Here is a 20853-nt window from a genome sequence, read left to right as displayed (position 1 = left end):
TATGGGGTCGCGGGGGGCGGGGGTGCTACCTCCCCGAAATGGTGGTACTACCTCCCTGAAATGAGTTTTTGCAGGGTGGGATGTCTGATTTCCCCACTTAAATATATACAGCGCAGCAAAGGCCCTTCAGCCCACAAAGCCTATTTCGATGCCATGATACTTAACCTATCTGTCTGCACATAGTTTATACCCCTCTATCCTCTGCCTGTTCACGTGCCTGTTTAAATGCCTCCAGGTTGCTGCTATTATATCAGATTAAAGCAGGCACCTATCACACTCCACAAAAAAAACTTGCTTTATAAATCTCCTTCAATTCTCACTCTCTCATCTTAAAAACTATATCCCCTATACTTAACAAATCTTTCCTAGGGAACTGACCATCAGCCGTGACTATGCTTCTCTTCTATAGAATTCTTATATCAGGTCACCATCAACAGCCCAGCACCTTCTCTCCACCCCTCCCCGCCCACCAACCTCCGATGCTCCAGAGAAAACAATTCAAGTTCTTCAACCTCCCTTATAGCCAATTCTCTCTAATCCAAGCAACAACCTACTGACCTTCTTCTGTACCCTCACCAAAGCTGCCACATTTTTCCCTGTAATAGAGTAGCAGAACTGAACGCAATGCCCCAAATAAAGTTTTATACAGCTGCATTAGTATAAGGCAGTGGTCCCCAATCGTTTCTGCATTGCAGACCAGCCGACCCGGGGCGGGTAGGGTTGCCGACGGACAAGAGTAGCAGTCAAATACGTTGATTTTACCCTGAGGACTACAATGACCATGAGGCCTTGCACAGGCACCTGTGTGCGCATGCGTGTTAGTGCCAATTGTTTTCTACAAATTGATTTCGACAATTCTGTTCGGAAGAGGGGTGTTAATCACCACCGGAATATAGGTGATTAGTGGCTAATACACTCAATTTCATTTCTAAAAGGGTTTATCTAACGAATTTAATATTAAACACACAGCGCATATTTTCCTCGCGTGAATATAGTGATAAGTCAGTTATCAGGGGAGGACAGGGGAGCTTGAAGTAAGTGTTGAACGAACTTCCAGTAGAAGTGGTAGAGGCAGGTTCGGTATTGTCATTTAAAGAAAAATTGGATAGGTATATGGACAGGAAAGGAATGGAGGGTTATGGGCTGAGTGCAGGTCGGTGGGACTAGGTGAGAGTAGCGTTCGGCACGGACTAGAAGGGCCGAGATGGCCTGTTTGCATGCTGTAATTGTTATATGGTTATATAAGTCAATAACATCATAACATTTTAAGTAACGTTTGGATATTAAACACACAGCGCATATTTTCCCCATATGAATATATAAAATCATTGCAACACACCAATATCGCTGAATCAGTGGGAACCCTGGGCTTGTTTCCCTGCAAAAAGACGGTCCTATCGAGGGGTGATGGGAGACAGCGATACTCAAAGGAGGTTCCTTATGTCCAGTCTATTCCGCAATTTAGTTTTCGTTGCATTCATTGCAGAGATACGTTGGAAATGGAAGCAATGTTTTCAGGGCTTTTGTAGCTGTCTCAGGATATTCAGCCTCGACTTTGATCCAGAATGCCGGCAGAGATGTTATGTTGAACACACTTTTCAGCCCGCCGTCATTTGCAAGCTTGAGGAGTTGATCTTCTTCCCGTGCTGACGTGGATGACACACCGGGAATGATTTCGTGTGAGTTCAAGCTCAGCAGTGGGCGTGACAGGGAATGAGGAAAGGTGCAGCTGACTCATATCGCCAAATCATATTGTTTCCTCGTGGCCCGGTAGCACATGCTTTGCGGCCCAGCACCGGTCCGCGGCCTGGTTGTTGGGGACCCCTGGTATAAGGGATACCGGAGTGCACAAGAGAAGTAAATTACAAGGAAAGGACACAGCCAAGAGATATCCCCAGCTGATCAGGTATACAGGAACCCTAAAGGATTTCATAAATATTTTAAGAATAACAAGAGTAGGTGGGGAAAGAGTGGGTCCTTTATGTTCCAGTGTGGCAATCTATATGTGGACTTGGATGGATGTAATATGATTTCCCTGTTTTTATACACAGCCCAGTCAGTTTGGCTAAGTTATCCTCTAAAGTAGCTGGAGGCTGATTATCTACATTGGGAGTACAGAACCAGATTCTAGAACAGGAGCTTAACATAATTGCATGCATAGAATGATAGCTCTCAGCCAACATTTCTACACTCCTTTATCATGATCCTTGGCCATGTCCCTTTCCACTGGCAGCAAAGACATACTGCCAGTGACAACACAGAGGCATGCAGTGGGATGATCAACATTGAAGTCAAAATGGTCAATCAAGCAAGACTACCATTTAAAGTGCTCCCTCCACTGATGACCTGGTACTCCTTAATTTTGGAATATATTGCCAGAGTAACAAGGACAAATCCAATTACGACAAATCATGTTTTCCCATAAAATCTTACAATACACCTGGCCTTTGTGTATTCCAAGATCTCCTCGACCATCCCCTTCATTATGTCAATCTGATCCAAAATAGGAAATAATTGTTCATCCAAAAACAGCATGAAAGAAGTTGGTGTGCTTGAAAGCTGATATATCCCAAGAGCCTGATGATCTATATTCCAAAATTCTGAAACAGGTAGCTTTAGAGATAATTATTACCATTAAAAAGTTAAGTGAATTCTGGAACTGCTCTTGTGTATTGAAAGATAGCAATTAAAGAAAAGAGGAAGAGAGCAAACAGGGAATTAGTCACCAGAAGAGCTTTGTTAAATGGTGACAGACTGTATGGCGTTCAGGAGGGGTCATAGAGCTCAATGACAACCAAAACGCAGGGGCAGACTGTTTTGAGGAGAAAAAGATTACAGGAATAAGGAAATCTACATTATACCAGGCCTTGGTGAAACTACCTCATATTCCTTGGAGTTTTGATTTCCTTGCCATTGAGGGAGTGTGGGAGTACATCTACTTGACTGGTTCCAGGGATGGTGGTTAGACATAACCACCATCTGGAAAGATGGTGATGTTACTGGTCACAGCAGCTTCTACAGGGTCAACAAAAGGTGCTGCCGTCCTGCTCAAGCATACTTCCAATGATCAAGAGGTCCTGTCGCACATTAAGAATTTGAAGTACTGCAAGTTGCTCGCTGGTGGAAACAGTGAAGGAGCTGCACAACGTGCTACTGTGAGTCACTTACAGTCAAATAGTAAGTGGCTGTCTCGGTCGCTTTTCTTGTGATTACAAGAGTCCTTTGAACATTGTTAATCTGGTACGCCTCAAGTTCGAATCACCAATTTATTTAGTGGTTAGTCTTTAGAACTTTATAACTGAATTTATACGCAGAGGGAAAGAATTTTGAAAGCTGCCGATGTTACTGTTGGTTCTGCTCGTAACAAAGTGGTCTCTCTTAGTCAGCATTCAATAATGGATAAAATGGAAAGTCTATTGCTTGAGTGGATTGATGGGTGTACAAAGCGTGGTGTTCCGTTAAGTTTTCTTATACTTAAGGAGAAATCAGTCAGTCTTTTTAATAAGCTATAACAGAAAGCACTGGACAATGGTGATGAAAGTGGAATTTAAAGGTAGTCATGGTGGTCTGATCGGTTTCTGAGGTGAGGGCAGCTTCATAGTTTAAGCAGTTGTCCCCTACCTCCAGGCCGCTGACCAATACATTGCCGCAATGAATGCAGTGGTGCAGCGGTAGTCGGAACGCACCCAGCATATCTTTAAGAAAAAAAGCCAAAATAAACAAGCAAATTAATTAGGTGCCGCCCGGCACATAAATGTCGGCCCAGATCAGAGGCGATTGCCGATTGCATCAGGTGGTTATTTGTATAAGCAAGTGTTTAACTGTGACGAAACTGCAATTTATTGGAGTCTTCCTGATTCCGGTAAGTGATACTACACTGTACATACATTATTTCTACTTTATATAGGCTGTGTATTTTTATGTGTTATTTGGTATGACTTGGCAGCTTCATAGCTTAAAGGTTATTGGAGAGAGTGTTTTTGCCGAGAGCGCTTCCGCAAGATTTTCGCTGCGCTAGACAGTGCTGCAGAAAAGTATTTCTACTTTATATAGGCTGTGTGTTTATCATTTCATTCCTGCTTTTACTATATGTTACTGTTATTTTAGGTTTTATGTGTTATTTGGCACGATTTTGTAGGTTATTTTTTGGGGCTGGGAACGCTCAAAATTTCTTCCCATAAAAATAAATGGTAATTGCTTCTTCGCTTTATGACATTCCGGCTTACGAACCGTTTCATAGAAACGCTCTACCTTCAGGTAGCGGGGGGAAACCTGTAGTGCGAATGGTGGACGCAGGCAAGTTTAACGCACGGACAATGTCCTTGCTTCATTTACCACTATTGAAACGTTTAATTAGGTCTAGTTTTACGCTAAGGGTGACACCCTTACAAGCCCTTTTAGGCTTTTCCGATACCTTAGAACTCATCTTGTTAACGGACGCACAAAATAAATCGAGATAAAGCATGTGTTTAAGCAATGCCGGCTAGAATGCAGTTCCGGGGGAGGAGCTTGGCCTTGTACAATTTCAACATTACATCCCAACTCCTATACTCAATGCTCTGATTTATAAAGGACAGCATACCAAAAGCTTTCTTCCCTACCCTATCCACATGAGATTCCACCTTCAGGGCACTATGCACCATTATTCCTAGATCCCTTTGGTCTACTGCATTCTTCAATGCCCTACTGCATTCTTCAATGCCCTACCATTTACCATGTATGTCCTATTTTGATTAGTCCGACCAAAATGTAGTACCTCACATTTATCAGCATTAAACTCCATCTACCATCTTTCAGCCCACTCTACTAACCGGCCTAAATCTCTCTGCAAGCTTTGAAAACCTACTTCATTATCCACAACTCCACCTATCTTAGTATCATCTGCATACTTACTCATCCAATTTACCATCCCATCATCCAGATGATTAATGTATATGACAAATAACATAGGACCCAATATAGATCCCTGAGGCACACCACCAGTCACCGACCTCCAATCTGACAAACAGTTATCCACCACCACTCTCTGGCGTCTCCCATCCAGCCACTGCTGAATCCATTTTACTACTTCAATATTAATACCTAACGATTGAACCTTCCTAACCAACCTTCCGTGTGGGACCTTGTCAAAGGCCTTACTGAAGTCCATATAGACAACATCCACCACTTTACCCTCGTCAACTTTCCTAGTAACCTCTTCAAAAAATTCAATAAGATTTATTAAACATGACCTTTCATGCACAAATCCATGTTGACTGTTCCTAATCAGACCTTGTCTATCCAGATAATTATATATACCATCCTTAAGAATACTTTCCATCAATTTACCCACCACTGACGTCAAACTCACAGGCCGATAATTGCTAGGTTTACTCTTAGAACTCTTTTTAAACAATGGAACAACATAAGCAATACGCCAATCCTCCGGCACTATGCCTGTTTCTAATGACATATGAAATATTTCCATCAGAGCCCCTGCTATTTCCACACTAACTTCCCGCAAGGTCCTAGGGAATATCCTGTCAGGACCCAGAGACTTATCCACTTTTATATTCCTTAAAAGCTCTAGTACTGCCTCTTCTTTAATCATCATAGTTTCCCTAACTTCCCTACCTGTTTCCCTTATCTTACTCAATTCAATATCCTTCTCCTTAGTGAATACCAAAGAAAAGAAATTGTTCAGAATCTCCCCCAAATCTTTAGGCTCCGCACATAGCTGTCCACTCTGATTCTCTAAGGGACCAATTTTATCCCTCATGATCCTTTTGCTATTAATATAATGGTAGAAACCCTTGGGATTTATTTTCACCTTACTTGCCACAACAACCTCATATCTTCTTTTAGCTTTTCTAATTTCTTTCTTAAGATTCTTTTTACATTCTTTATGTTCCTCGAGCACCTCATATTCTCCATGCTGCCTATATTTATTGTGGATGTCTCTCTTTTCCTGAACCAAGTTTCCAATATCCCTTGAAAACCATGGCTCTCTCAAACTTTTAACCTTTCCTTTCAACCTAACAGGGACATAAAGATTCTGTACTCTCAAAATTTCACCTTTAAATGACCTCCATTTCTGTATTACATTCTTCCCATAAAACAAATTGTCCCAATCCACTCCTCCTAAATCCTTTGGCATCTCCTCAGTTAGCCTTTCTCCAATCAAAAATCTCAACCCTGGGTCCAGACCTATCCTTCTCCATAATTATATTGAAGCTAATAGCATTGTGATCACTGGACCCGAAGTACTCCCCAACACAAACCTCCGTCACCTGACCTATCTCATTCCCTAACAGGAGATCCAACACTGCCCCTTCTCTAGTTGGTACCTCTATGCATTGCTGCAAAAAACTATCCTGCACACATTTTACAAACTCCAAACCATCCAGCCCTTTTACAGTATGGACTTCCCAGTCAATGTGTGGAAAATTAAAATCTCCCACAATCACATCGTACTTCCAGGTATCAATCCATGTTTTAAGCTCCTCCACCTTTCTTATAATACTCCTAGCATTAAAATAAATGCATTTAAGAAATTTTCCACCCCTTACTTTCTGTTTATCACTAATGGTGCAAACAACTTTACTATTTTCTTTTTCTTCCTTCTTCCCTACACTTTGGTTCCCCTCCCCCCTCGTATCTAGTTTAAATCCACTGGAGCCTCTCTAGCAAACCTACCTGCAAGAATATTTGTCCCCCTCCAGTTCAGATGTAGACCATCCCGCCAGAACAGGTCCCACCTTCCCTGGAAAACTGCCCAATTATCTATAAATCTGAAGCCCCCCCTCCTGTACCATGTCTTCAGCCACGTGTTGATCTGCGCTATCTTTATTTCTAAACCCACCTGCACGTGGCACTGGTAGCAATCCTGAGATTGCTGTCCAGGAGGTCCTGTCCTTTAACTTGGCTGCCAACTCCCTAAACTCTCCTTTCAGGACCTCCTCACTCTTCCTACCCACGTCATCGGTCCCTGCATGGACCACGACATCCGGCTGCTCACCCTCCCTCTTGAGAATACCGAGAACACGATCCGAGATATCGCCGACCTTGGCACCAGGAGGCAACAGACCATCCGGGATTCTCGATCTCTTCTACAGAACCACTTACCTGTCCCCCTAACTATCGAATCCCCTATCACTACTGCTCTCCTCCTTTCCCTCCTTCCCTTCTGAGTTGAGGGTCCCATCTTGGTGCCAGAGACGCAATCACTGCAACTTGCCTCTGGTAGGTCGCCCCCATCAACAGTATCCAAAACGATGTACTTATTATTGGTGGGAACGGCCACAGGGGTGCTATGCTCATTCTGTCTATTCCTCTTCCCTCCCCTGACAGTCACCCAGCTACCTGTCTCCTGACCCTTAGGGGTGACCATCTCCCTGTAACTCCTCTCTATTTCTGCCCCTGCCTCCCGAATGATCTGAAGTTCATTATACAAGAGTATGAACAGTTAACAAAAGAGCAATCAGAAGTCCATTATAACTGCCAGCTCTCAGAAAGGAATTAAAGATGGAAGTGACAAATTATTTAAAACGAAGAAAAAAATCTGTGAAAACAGCTAAACCACACTTATCTCATAATGGCTAATCAGGGAGTAAAATTGCACAGTGAAAATTGGACATTCAAGTTGGCTTGTACAATATTCTTCTATGTGCTTGTATCCTGTCCCTTTGTCTACTATCTTTAATAGCTCTGTTAGAATAGCAGGCGGACATGTTTAATGTGTCTTGTACAATAAATATATCACAGAAACTCTGGGATGATCTGTTACAGGGCATGGCAACATAGAGGTACAGTGAACAGTCTCTGTCCATTGAGAGAATTTCACACGGAAGCTGAAATAAACGACAGCTTTCCTTTAATTCCATTCTATTCACACACACATTGACAACTTAGATACTCTTTCATGAGGGGCAGTCAGAACGGACAAACAATCTAGTTTTCAGTGACTACATGTTCTTTCATCTTAAAGCATTTGTTGAACTCTGCAGTGTTTAATTATTAAATCCTGAGCATCACAGTGGAATCTGTCTGCTTTTGATGGCTCTAGAAATCAGGCCTGCTGACAGGAAATGTTTAATCCATTGCTTATTTTAAGTAAGATATGACAAGTGCTGCATGCTAATTTTTCATCCAGGGCTCTGCTCTTCAAGTGATGCCACAAAGTTTCCATTTGCCAGTCTCTGGTCTAATCAACTTCCACTTCTCAAAGTGTCCAGAAAAAAAGAAATCAAAAGTCATGGTTTGATCATTCAAACCAACAAAATAATTTAAACTACATATAAATTATACAGGTATACTGCTCCATGGCAGATCTAACAGTGGTGATCATACAGCATGTCTTAATTGATTTATGAAAGAGCAAAAATCGTTTAACAAAGCAAGTGACTACAATGATTTTACCATAAAGTCATCATGTCAGATGAGGAGAGATTTCATTTAAACTTACTGCACTTTGATGAGCTACTCAAATGTTGTGTGTCAGGGACGCTAGACTTCAGTTATGCAGAGGTGAACAGCTGAAATCTCACTTTCAGCAACACATCAGAAGGGCAGACTATTACCGTTTAACCACACATTCCATGAAAGTAATGAATAAATACAAAACTTGAAACACTTAGCAAATCACGTATTGGTATAATTCCAGCTCTTCCATTTCTCTACCTAAACTCCCAATTTAGTATGTGAATGATATAACAGAGCTTTGTTTCAGTCAAGCTTTTCATTCAAGCACATTCTCCCCTCAATGATCAGTATTTAATATTGGCAACAATACCCCAAATAAAGGGTGTTTTCAAATTCCTCAGCAAAAATTGAGACCCCCCCCCCACTTTCCTATATTCATTTATATGCAAACATCTTCCTCCTAAGTACAGATTGTGGTCCCAGGCATTCTGTTCTTTGTGCCTATTTCTAACTTTTTTTACACGTATTGACATGAAAGTCTTCTCCCAGTGCTCTTTGCTACATATACAAGTTAGTGCATCAAACTTCGTGATCAAGAGAAATATGGCTGCATCTTCCACTTATTTATTTGGGTGGTAAATTTAACTCAAATAGTCCATGAATATTCCTTATAAATTTTAAGTATTTCTTATAAATTGTTATATATTGAAAGACCCTAGGTGTGAGGATGTGTATTGTCCGCATGGATTTCTGAAATAAGATGGTATCTGACCTGAATGGATTTTTTGAGGAGGTAATAGAGGTTTGATAGGATAGCATATTTTAAGTTCAAGTTCAATTTTAATTATCATTCAACCATACACAGGAATACAACCAAATGAAACAGTGTTCCTTTGGGGCCAAGATACAGAACACAGTACCAAGAGTCACACACAGCACATACAATTCTGATAGCAGAAAAACATAACTACAAAAATATTTTAAAAAAATAAGATAGCCCATATCCCTGAGTTAATGGCCTAAGATTGATGGTGCATGGATGTTGTTCTGAGGCTACGTTCCTGCAAGAACAAGTCCACAGCAGTTCCTCGTCTTAATCAAGCACAGCTGCAGATGAATGCAATTCAACTTGTTTCCCACCAAGTGAACACTGGAGGGCAGCCTGACTGGAGGGGCAACCCTCCCCCCCCACCAACCCAGTAAGGAATCCAGCGGCACACAGCCAGTTCTGGTGTCTCCCTCTCTGCAGCCACAACAGGCTACCCAGAGGCATGAAGGCTTTATCCGCACAACAACCAAGGTAATGCAGCTCCATGCTGTTGGTCTCATTAATGAACTAATGAATAGGACTCACAGTAATCTACATTACCAATGTCCAGAGGGTCTTGCGATCACCAATAAAAATGTCCAAACCAATCATTTCGACCATTTATTGGGCCATGCACCGCCTCTGACACTTTCTTCCTTGGGTGGCTGAAGTAGGCTATGGTCACGGGGAGAACATACAAGCTCCTTATAGGCAGCGTAGGGACTTGAATCCAGATGACCTGTACTGTAAAGTGTTGTGCTAACCACTACAGTACTGTGCTGTAATTGAAGTTCTCTACGCTACAATGCCAGTGTCAAATCTCAATGAAATTTATGGTGTTCAGCAAAGCTTGAAAACTTCATAAAGCAGCAAATTGTGACAATTTAATCCTGGCAAGGGTTTTACACAGCACTACAATTCAACAAGTATTAATAATTTGATCAAGATAATAAAAGGCTGGACACTTACAGTGGCCTTTGACTGAGCAGCATATTCTGTCTCCATTTTATTGAGGCGTGTGTTGGTATCATTGAGAAGTTCCTGAATATTCTCCGTGTGTTTCTTCTGCAGCTGAAACTTCTCTTGCTCCAGTTCAGCCACAACATTGTGTAACTACATTTAAATAAGAAAGACATTTATTTATAACATTCAGTAAATGGACAGTTAAGTTCTGAAAGCAGACAAGGATATTTGACAGAGTAAGCTGATGACAGACGTGACCACACAGACAGATCTCAACACGTCAGTGACCTTCCAACAACATGATGAAGCATTTAAGTTGAGTTTTACAAGTCTGGTGAAACTTGCTAGATACTGAGTTCAGCTGCACCCTCTGAATACTTCTTCGAAGTTAACAATGATTACACTTACGTACCAATATTTCCATCAGCACTCTTTATGGAAATGCAGAAAACACTAAAAAATTATAATTAAGCATCACTATGTTCCAAAACTGAGGGAAAGCATACATGTGTGCATGCATGTTTTGAATGCCTTGTTGCTGGGTATTATAGAAAGAAACAGGAGAAATCAGAGAATGTAAAGAAACACATTTCTTTTATTTGTAATACATACAAAATTAGCCTGCATATTTATTTACAAATGGGGGCCTATCTCAAAGCAATATTGAGCAGTTTGTTCTCTGGGAATCAGGAGAACACACTATGATTACAATACAACCTAATCTCTATCCTACAATGGACACTGAAGGCGTCAATATTTAAGGAACAGGAGTAACCAAGGAAATATAATCTGACAAACATTAAATGAAGAAATAAAATTTTAACAGAAGTGGTAGATAGAAAGTGTAAAATAGAAACAGCATTGGATTTCTTTCGTACCTTAGCTCAACTGTGGGATGCTTGGGAATCCAATGGCTCACCATGTTGCTCCATAAGAAAAGCACTAGCCAATTTATATACTCAAAGTCAATATTAAGATGTTTTCAATTCTCCTTTTAACTTAAAGTATGAAGTACAGAAGTTGTGATTTTGGTGGTGAAACCTTCGCTGTTCAAAGCAACCTGCTCCAAACCAGCATTCCTACTGTTTACACTCCTGTGACACTGTCTCATTGTACACGGGTGGCAAATCAAGTCTCTTCTTCAATGAGCTAATGAATACAAAATCTAAGGAACAGAAACCCTTTCACCAACACCATCTTTGATGCCTGTGTCCTCTGTAAAGCCTTATCTCTATCTTGTGGTACAGCTTTGACTTCTATCCTTCAGGCTTAAGGAGCCTAGACCTGCAGCATACAAATCATCATTGCCAGGTACAACTCCAGTAATCTGGCATGCCCAGGAGTTTAGAGATATCAGATTAACAGATTTTCTGGGCTATTGGATGCTATTCCCTCTCCCTAATAATATTCCAATACACTTTTATTTCACATATTTTATGTCACAAAGAATTCTAGTAAGTTTTTTCAGAGAACTCAATAAATTTCACTTTATATACGTGTGAAACATACCTACACACACACTACAGATCCCAGCTCTGGTTACAAAGTTGTCCTCAGTTCTGACCCCCCCCCCCCCCCCAGTACCAGTGCTAGCCACGTTCTTGGCTGATTGTTCAGGCTCTCAACTCACACTCCAGACTTAATGAGTGCACTGGATGCCAAACAATCAAAAACTCCAAGCAATTGGATAAGGGATGATTAAAGTTTTATGTTACATCTCCCAGGACTAATCAGAAGAACAAAGCTAACTGCTAGTTTTTTTTATATATAAATCTCTCTTCTGTCCACCCTACACAAAGAGGAGCTCAAAATAAATTACAAAGATTAGCTTCTTTGTCACATATACATCGAAAAATACAGTGAAATGCGTCGCTTGCATCATCGACCAACACAGTCCAAGAATGTGCTAGGGGCAGCCCGCAAGTGTCATCAATGCTTCTGGCCAACATAGCATGCCCACAATTTACTAACCCTAACCTGTATGCCTTTGGAATATGGGAAGAAACCAGAACACCTGCAAGAAGCCCATGCAGTCCGAAGAAAAACATACAAACTCCCTATAGACAGCAGAGGAAATTGAACCCCTATCTCTGATTGCTGACACTGTAATAGAATTATGCTAGCTGCTAAGCTACCATGCCACAAACTAGTCTTAAATCCAAGTTTTTCAGAGCTCCCTTACATCTTTCTTCCTGTTAGTCATACTTCAGATGTCATTCCCAATGAAATGCTGATCACCAACTTCCCCACCCGCACATTCCCTTAACCCACATACTGATTTTGTAAGTAGTTATCTCTTCTCAGGTGATGCTATCACCCTCAAAACTCCCCTCTCATCCACCCACTTTCTCAGTTCTAACAGAGTTAATAAAACATAGAACATAGAATAGTACAGCACAGTACAGGCCCTTCGGCCCACAATGTTGTGCCGACCCTCAAACCCTGCCTCTCATATAACCCCCCCAGCTTAAATTCCTCCATATACCTGTCTAGTAGTCTCTTAAACTTCACTAGTGTATCTGCCTCCACCACTGACTCAGGCAGTACACTCCACGCACCAACCACTCTCTGAGTAAAAAACCTTGTCTAATATTCCCCTTGAACTTCCCACTCCTTATCTTAAAGCCATGTCCTCTTGTATTGAGCAGTGGTGCCCTGGGGAAGAGCCAGTGGCTATCCACTCTATCTATTTCCCTTATTATCATGTACACCTCTGTCATGTCTCCTCTCATCCTCCTTCTCTCCAAAGAGTAAAGCTATAGCTCCATTAATCTCGGATCATAATCCATACTCTCTAAACCAGGCAGCATCTTGGTAATCTCCTCTGTACCCTTTCCAATGGTTCCACATCCTTCCTATAGTGAGGTGACCAGAACTGGACACAGTACTCCAAGTGTGGCCTAACCAGAGTTTTATAGAGCTGCATCATTACCTCACAACTCTTAAACTCTATCCCTTGACTTATGAAAGTTAACATCCCATAAGCTTTTTTAACTACCCTATCTACCTGTCAGGCAACTTTCAGGGATCTGTGGACATGTACCCCCAGATCCCTCTGCTCCTCCACACTACCAAGTATCTTGCCACTTACTTTGTACTCTACCTTGGAGTTTGTCCATCCAAAGTGTACCACCTCACACTTCTCCGGGTTGTACTCCATCTGTCACTTCTCAGCCCACTTCTGCATCCTATCAATGTCTCTCTGCAATCTTTGACAATCCTCTACACTACCTACAACACCACCAACCTTTGTGTCATCTGCAAACTTGCCAACCCACTCTTCTACCCCCACTTCCAGGTCATTAATAAAAAGCACAAAAAGTAGAGGTCCCAGAACCGATCCTTGTGGGACACCACTAGTCACAACCCTCCAATCCGAATGTACTCCCTCCACCACGACCCTCTGCCTTCTGCAGGCAAGCCAATTCTGAATCCACCTGGCCAAACTTCCCTGGATCCCATGCCTTCTGACTTTCTGAATAAGCCTACCATGTGCAACCTTGTCAAATGCCTTACTAAAATCCATGTAGATCACATCCACTGAAATCCACCATTTCTATTCCCATAGATACTCCCTGAACTTCTGAGTTATTTCCTGCATTTTCAGATTTTATTTTACATTTCTAGCATCAGAATTTTCAGCTGATTTCCACGCTTAACTCCTTGGTTCTTGCAAACAGCCACACTATTTTCATCTCTCCATCCCCAAAGCCTTTAAAATTGTCATCTCCTTCCTCTTCAGTCATAGCCATCTGCTGCAAAGTCTTCCTTTTATACCTATTATCACTGCCTTGAAATCTGTCAAAGACTTCTTGACATTGTGGAATTATTCTCAGATACAAATGGTGAAAGGGAGGAAATTACATCTGAAGTGAAAAGCACAGCTCAAAGACTGTAGTCTTATTGTACAAGGGAACAATTTACTGATACAGCTGGTGCATAAATATCAAAGAACAAACCTTCCAAATCAGAGTTAACACCCCTTCATTACCTATGCAGTGCCAACTTCTTCCCCGATATCCAGGCTTCAATGCATCACAACCTTTTCCAATAAACACACTTGTCTCAATTAATTTCTTCCCAGGAAGCTTCAAGTTGAACCAGACTATACTGCTCTTTCAACCTTTTGTAATGTTCTCCCATTTAGCATTAGTTTGCTCAAAACCCTGTGGACCACAAACTACCTACCACTTAGCCATCAACTGAGGACTTGCAATTTTTCAACATCTCCAACTTTCATAACTGAATACCCCAAAAAACCCAGAGGGATAAAGCAGTTAGTTTATTTTAGATATGATTAGTGAAATTACAGTTAAAAACTCCCGTTATGTTTATAGAATAACAAACAACTCGCCAGATATCCTAAAGACCTTAAAACCACAGTCAAAGTACATTTATTATAAAATTATGTATATATCACCATATACTACCTCGAGATTCATTTCCTTGCAGGCATTTACAGGAAAATAGAGAAATACAATATAATTTATGAAAAAATAGACATAAACAAAGACTGAACAATAACAATGCAAAAAAGAAAATAAATCTTGCAAACAAAAGGTATGTACTGAGAACATGAATTGCAAACTCCTTGAAAGTGAGTGCAAAGGTTGTGGAATCAGTTCAGAGTTTTGGAGATTGAAGTTATTCAAGCCGATTCTGGAGACTGATGGTTGTAGAGTATCAGGTAACATGGTTGAAAATTACCATAAGCTTTACTTGCTACATGGTTTCTCTCTAACATCATCTCTTACCCTCTCCCATCTATCCATTACTCACACCCTAGGACCTATTTCCCACAATTATCTCAGATCCAGGAAACTTTTACTTATAGTTAAAATATTTAAAAAATACATAATTTTACTCATGCATTTAGAACAGTGCATGTAAAGCTCAAATGATCCATGCCTCTTACCTTTCGCTCCCAGTCATTTTTCAAAGTATCTGCACTCTGCCCTGCCATCTTCTTTAACTCAGCAATCTGGTTCTCTTTACTTTCCCGTATAACCTGTGATTCACGAACCAAGGTCTGAACTGCCAAAATATACATGAATAAATAATTGAGCAACAGGAATCAGAATAGAATAACATTAAAACATAAGGAAAAATTAACATTAAAAAATTGACTGTCATGGTTATAGCTCCTTGGTAGTAGTGTCTGTACAGGTTTTCAGTTGGACTCATTTTACACTACTGTCTGGTGAAACCTTACTCGAAACCCAGAGCAGCCAGCTAGCTATTGTTTCTTATGTCAGGTCTAGTCATATTACAAGTTATAATTCAGTTCCAAAAAAGGTAAAAGAGATCAAAATTTATATACCTGTTATGCTTATCACCTCTACAAATAAATTCCCACTTCATAAATATTAAATTTGCAATCTAATAACAGGTTACCAACATCACAATCAAAAATTTCCTCGGTACGAGGAGAAGGAAAGCAGATCCTTTCCTGCTGATTGTTGTGAACCCAACAGCTTGGCCAGTTGCCAATCTATTCAATTTCTTGAAATAATTTAGTTGTAATTGATCTAAGATTCAGCTAAGCTGCAGTAAACAAGAGTGGAAGTAAATGATATTAGGTTTAGAATACACAATCTCCTCATTGTCAACTGAACCTGGAGTAAAGTGCATCACCTAAGAGAGCACAAAGTTCTTCTGGATTTTTAAGGAAAGGGAAATGTTACTAACTGTGGGATTTGTATATTTCTGTCTGGCCAGATAACCCCTGTCTGAACTTTTTGATTAGATCATTTAATATTAATTCCCACACTGCTTCAGGTTACTTAAAAGCAAATTCATCCCTTTCAGCCTTAACCACTGCAATGCGCCTACTACCAACAGAAATCTGCAGCAAACAAGAGAAAATCAGCAGATGCTGGAAATCCGAGCAACTCACACAAAATGCCGGAGGAACTCAGCTGGCCAGGTAGCATATATGGAAAAACAATACAGTTAACGTTTCAGGCCGAAATCCTTTGGCAGGACAAAAACAGTGCTGAGGTTGACAGCCTCAAATTCCTTAGAGTGAACACCATTAATACCCTGTCCTGGTTCCATCATGAAGAGGTCACGACCAAGAAAGCTCATCAACACCTCTGCTTCCTTAGGAGGCTAAAGAAATTCAGCATACTCCTGTCAACCCTTACTAAATTTTATCGATGCATTGTAGAACACATCCTATTTGCATGCACCACGACTTGGTATGGCAACTGCTCTGCCTGTGGCCACAAAAAACTGCAGAGAATTGTGGACAAAAAAACCTGCAAGTCCTCGGGCTCAGGTTAGAGCAGCATTGCAGCTCTTTTAAAATAAATGAACTGTGGAACATGATGCGACAGACACTGACGGAATACTTGGTAGGGTTCTGAAAACCCGTGCCAACCAATTGGCTGGAGTGATCAAAGAATCTTCAATCTCTCGTTGCTCTAGTCAGAAGCTCTCACATGCTTCAAAAGGGCAACAATTATATCAGTGCTAAGAGGAGCAGGGTGAAGTGCCTTAACAACTATCTATGGTGGTGGAGTGTTTTGAGTGAAAGGTCCTGTCTGAAGAAAGACTTGGACCCACTCCAATTTGCCTATTGCCACCACAGGTCTATGGCAGATGCGATCTCATTGGGTCTTCATGTAGCCTTGGATCACCTGGACAATACAAATATCTACGTCAGGATGCTGTTTATTGGCTACAGCTCAGTGCTTCACACAATCATTCCTGCAGTTCTGATTGAAAAGCTTCAGAACCTGGGCCTCTGTAGCTCCTGCTATAACTAGATCCTCAACTTTCTAACTGGATGACCACAATCTGTGCAGATCAGAAATAACACCTGCAGCTCACTGACAATCAACACTGGCAAACCTCAGGGATGTGTGTTTAGCCCACTACTCTACTCTCTCTACATCCATAACCATGTGGTTAGGCATAGCTCAAATGGTATCTATAAATTTGCTGATGATACAACTATTGTTGTAGGAATTTCAGATGGCAACGAGAGGGCGTACAGGAGCAAGATATATCATCAAGTAGAGTAGTGCCAAACTCAATGTTAGAGAGACAAAAGAACTGATTGTGGACTTCAGAAAGGGTAAGATGAGGGAACACCCACGAGTCCTTATAGAGGGATCATAAGTGGAAAGAGTGAGCAATTTCAAGTTCCAGAGTGTCAATATCTCTGAGGACCTATCCTGGACACAACATATCGATGCACCTATAAAGAACAGCAGCTATATTTCATTAGGAGTTTGAGGAGAATTGGTATACCACAAAAGACACAATATTTCCACAGATGTACCATGGAGATAATTCTAATTGGCTGCATCACCCTAGGGGTGGAGGGTGGCTACTGCACAGGATTGAAATAAGCTGCAAAGTTAGTCAGCTGTATACTAGCCTCTGTATTATCCAGGACATCTTCAAGGAGCGATGCCACCAAAAGGCGGCATCCATCATTAAGGAGCCGTATCACTCAGGTCGTGCCTTGTTCTCATTGCTACCATCAGGAAAGAGGGTATAGAATCATGAAGGCACACACTTAAAAATTCAGGAACAGCTTCTTCCCCTCTGCTATCCAATTTCTGAATGGGTATTGAACCCATGAACACTACCTCATTATTATTTTTTAAATTTCTATTTAAATAAGTAATTTCTATTTACTTATTTAAGAATTATCATATATATTTACTGTAATTCATGTTTTTTTCTATTATTATGTATTGCACTTTACTGCTGCTTCAAAGACAATAAATTTCATGACATATACCAGTGATATTAAACCTGATTCTGACTGACCACTGACGTAGATGGGAAAACTACTGTTATTCCTTGACATTTATTTTCACACTGGGACTTGGCTTCCCAAAATGACAGCCAATAGCATAATGAGGATCACATCCACCCTGCTCATGGACTGTTTGTCTCATGCCCATCAAGGAGGAATCTATGCAGCAGCCAAGCTAGGAGTATTAGACTCAAAAACAGTTACTTGTTCCAAGCACTAAGGCTGGTCAGCACCTCGCCACCTCCATTCACTAACCAACCCCACCACCACAACTACTTTTTAAAAGTCATTTATTTATTTATTTTTTGCTCAGCATAGCAAAACTTTCAATTTCCAGATACATTTACATTTCTTCCCCTCACAGATATCAGCTATCAGAACACTTCCATCAAAGTATAGACATCACCCCAAAATCCTATACAAAAGCTGTTATTAGTATAGCACACAGGTTTACACCTACATACTGCAGAAAAGGTTGCCATGTTTTATGAAAACTATTTGTTTTTGAGTGTACCATACATGTCAAAAAGTCCAAAGGAATGCATTCCATGATTAATTTACGCCAACCAAAAAGTCCAGGGGCCTTATCAGATATCCTACAAAGTAAAATGTTCTTCTCGCACAAAAAGTCAGGATGTTAAAAAGTTTTTTCTGATGTGCATTAATAATACGACTGCTGGGTAAGCCTAAGAGAAAAGACACTGGGTCCAGTTCAAACTCCATCTTCAGATTCTTATCCATTTCACCCAAAATATCACTCCAGTATGCCTGAAGTTTGGGACAAGTCCAAAAACAGTAGGTGAAAGTTCCAGTATTTACTTCACAAAATATTCTGCAGATGCTGGGGTCAAAGCAACACGCACAAAATGCTGGAGGAACTCAGCAGGTCGGGCAGCATCCGTGGAAACAAACAGTCAACATTTCTGGCCGAGACCCTTCGTCAGGACTGAGGAGAGAGGGGGCAGGGGCCCTATAAAGAAGGTGGAGGGCAGGAGCAGGCTGGTAGGTTCTAGGTGAAAAACCACTAAGGGGAAAGGTAAAGGGGTGGGGGAGGGGAGGCAAGGAGGGGATAGGCAGAAAAGGTGAAAAAGGAATAGGGGAAATCACAATGGGTAGTAGGAGGGAGAACAATGAGGTGATAGGCAGCTGGAGGAGGGGGCAGAGTGAAACTGGGATGGGGGAAGGGAGGGAGAAGGAATTACCAGAAGTTGGAGAATTCAATGTTCATGCCAAGGGGCTGGAGACTACCCAGACGGTATATGAGGTGTTGCTTCTCCAAACTGAGTTTGGCCTCATCATGGCAGTAGAGGAGGCCATGTATGGACGTGAAGCAGAGTTGAAGTGGGTGGCAACCAGGAGATCCTGTCTGTTGTGGCAGATGAAGCTCAACAAAACGGTCCCCCAATCTGTGTCGGGTCTCGCCGATGTAGAGGAGGCAGCACCGGGGGCACCGGATACAATAGACGAACCCAACAACTCACAAGTGAAGTGTTGTCTCATCTGGAAGGACTGCTTGGAGCCTTGAATGTGGTGAGGGAGGTGATGTAGGGACAGGGAGTCACGGAGGGAACGATCCCTGTGGAAAGCAGAGAGGGGTAGAGAGGGAAAGATGTGTTTAGTGGTGGGGTCCTGTTAAAGGTGGTGGAAGTTGCGGAGGATAATGTGCTGGATCTGGAGGCTGGTGGGGTGGTAGGTGAGGACAAGGGGAACTCTATCCCTGTTGTGGTGACGGGAGGATGGGGTGAGGGCTGAAGAGTGGGAAATGGAGGAGATGCAGGTGATGATGGCAGAAGGAAAACCACGATCCTTAAAGAAAGAGGACATTTGAGATGTCCTGGTACAGAACACCTCATCCTGGGAGCAGATGTGGCGGACACGGAGACTTCCACCACCTTCAACAGGACCCTACAACTAAGCACATCTTTCCATCTCTACCCCTCTCCGCTTTTCACAGGGATCATTCCCTCCGCGACTCTCTGGCCCACAAGTCCCTCCCCACGGATCTCTCACACACCACTTATCCCTGCAAGTGTAAGTGCTACACCTGTCCCTACACCACCTCTCACCACCATTCAGGGCTCCAAACAGTCCTTCCAGGTGAGGCAACACTTCACTTGTGAGTCTGTTGGGGGTCATCCATTGCATCCGGTGCTGCCTCCTCTACATCTGTGAGACCGGACGCATACTGGAGGACCGCTTCATCGAGCACCTCTGCTCCGTCCGTCACAACAGTCAGGATCTCACGGTTGCCACCCACTTCAACTCTGCTTCACATTCCTATTCGGATATGTCCATACATGGCCTCCCCTACTGCCATGATGAGGCCAAACTCAGGTTCGAGGAGCAACACCTCATATGCCGTCTGGGTAGTCTCCAGTCCCTTGGCATGAACATTGAATTCTCCAACTTCTGGTAATTCCCTCCCCCTCCCTTCCCCTATCCCATTTGCCTATCACCTCCCTCATGGTTCCGGCTCATTCTACTACCCATTGTGCTTTCCTCTATTCCTTCTTCACCTTTTCTGCCTATCCCCTCCCTCACCCCTTTATCTTTCCCCTTAATGGTTTTTCACCTGGAACCTACCAACCTTCTCCTTACCACCCTCCTCCAACCTTCTTTATAGGGCCCCTGCCCTCTCCCTCTTCAGTCCTGACGAAGGGTCTTGGCCCGAAATGTTGACAGTTTGTTTCCACGGATGCTGTCTGACCTGCTGAGTTCCTCCAGCGTTTTGTGCACGTTCCAGTATTTACTTTACATTTAGAACACATTGCAGAAGCCCCCATCTTAAATTTCGAGAGACGATCTGGAGTCAGATGGGCTCTATGCAGAACTTTGGGTTGCAATGCTTTAGTTCTATTACAAACTGAAATTTTCTTTGCATTATCACAGATGTCTTCCCATGTTTCAG

The 20853-nt window shown here is 42.0% G+C and overlaps 1 protein-coding gene across 6 annotated transcripts in view; it reads right to left on the bottom strand.

The window, feature by feature from the left end:
* cep112 (centrosomal protein 112) overlaps nt 1-20853 on the bottom strand; it is a 546977-nt gene that overhangs the window by 355267 nt on the left and 170857 nt on the right. For all 6 annotated transcript variants that reach the window (XM_072242065.1, XM_072242069.1, XM_072242070.1 and 3 more), the window contains 2 exons: nt 15087-15205; nt 10178-10321 (listed from right to left, as the gene is read on the bottom strand). In XM_072242065.1, coding sequence (XP_072098166.1) covers nt 10178-10321; nt 15087-15205 — 263 coding nt within the window. The remainder of the gene's footprint in view (nt 1-10177; nt 10322-15086; nt 15206-20853) is intronic.

The sequence above is a fragment of the Mobula birostris genome, chromosome 24 (genome assembly GCF_030028105.1).
Source record: "Mobula birostris isolate sMobBir1 chromosome 24, sMobBir1.hap1, whole genome shotgun sequence".
Classification (NCBI taxonomy): Eukaryota; Metazoa; Chordata; class Chondrichthyes; order Myliobatiformes; family Myliobatidae; genus Mobula; species Mobula birostris.
The sequence above is the reverse complement of the archived record's forward strand: the minus strand, read 5'-3'. Positions and strand labels throughout refer to the sequence as shown.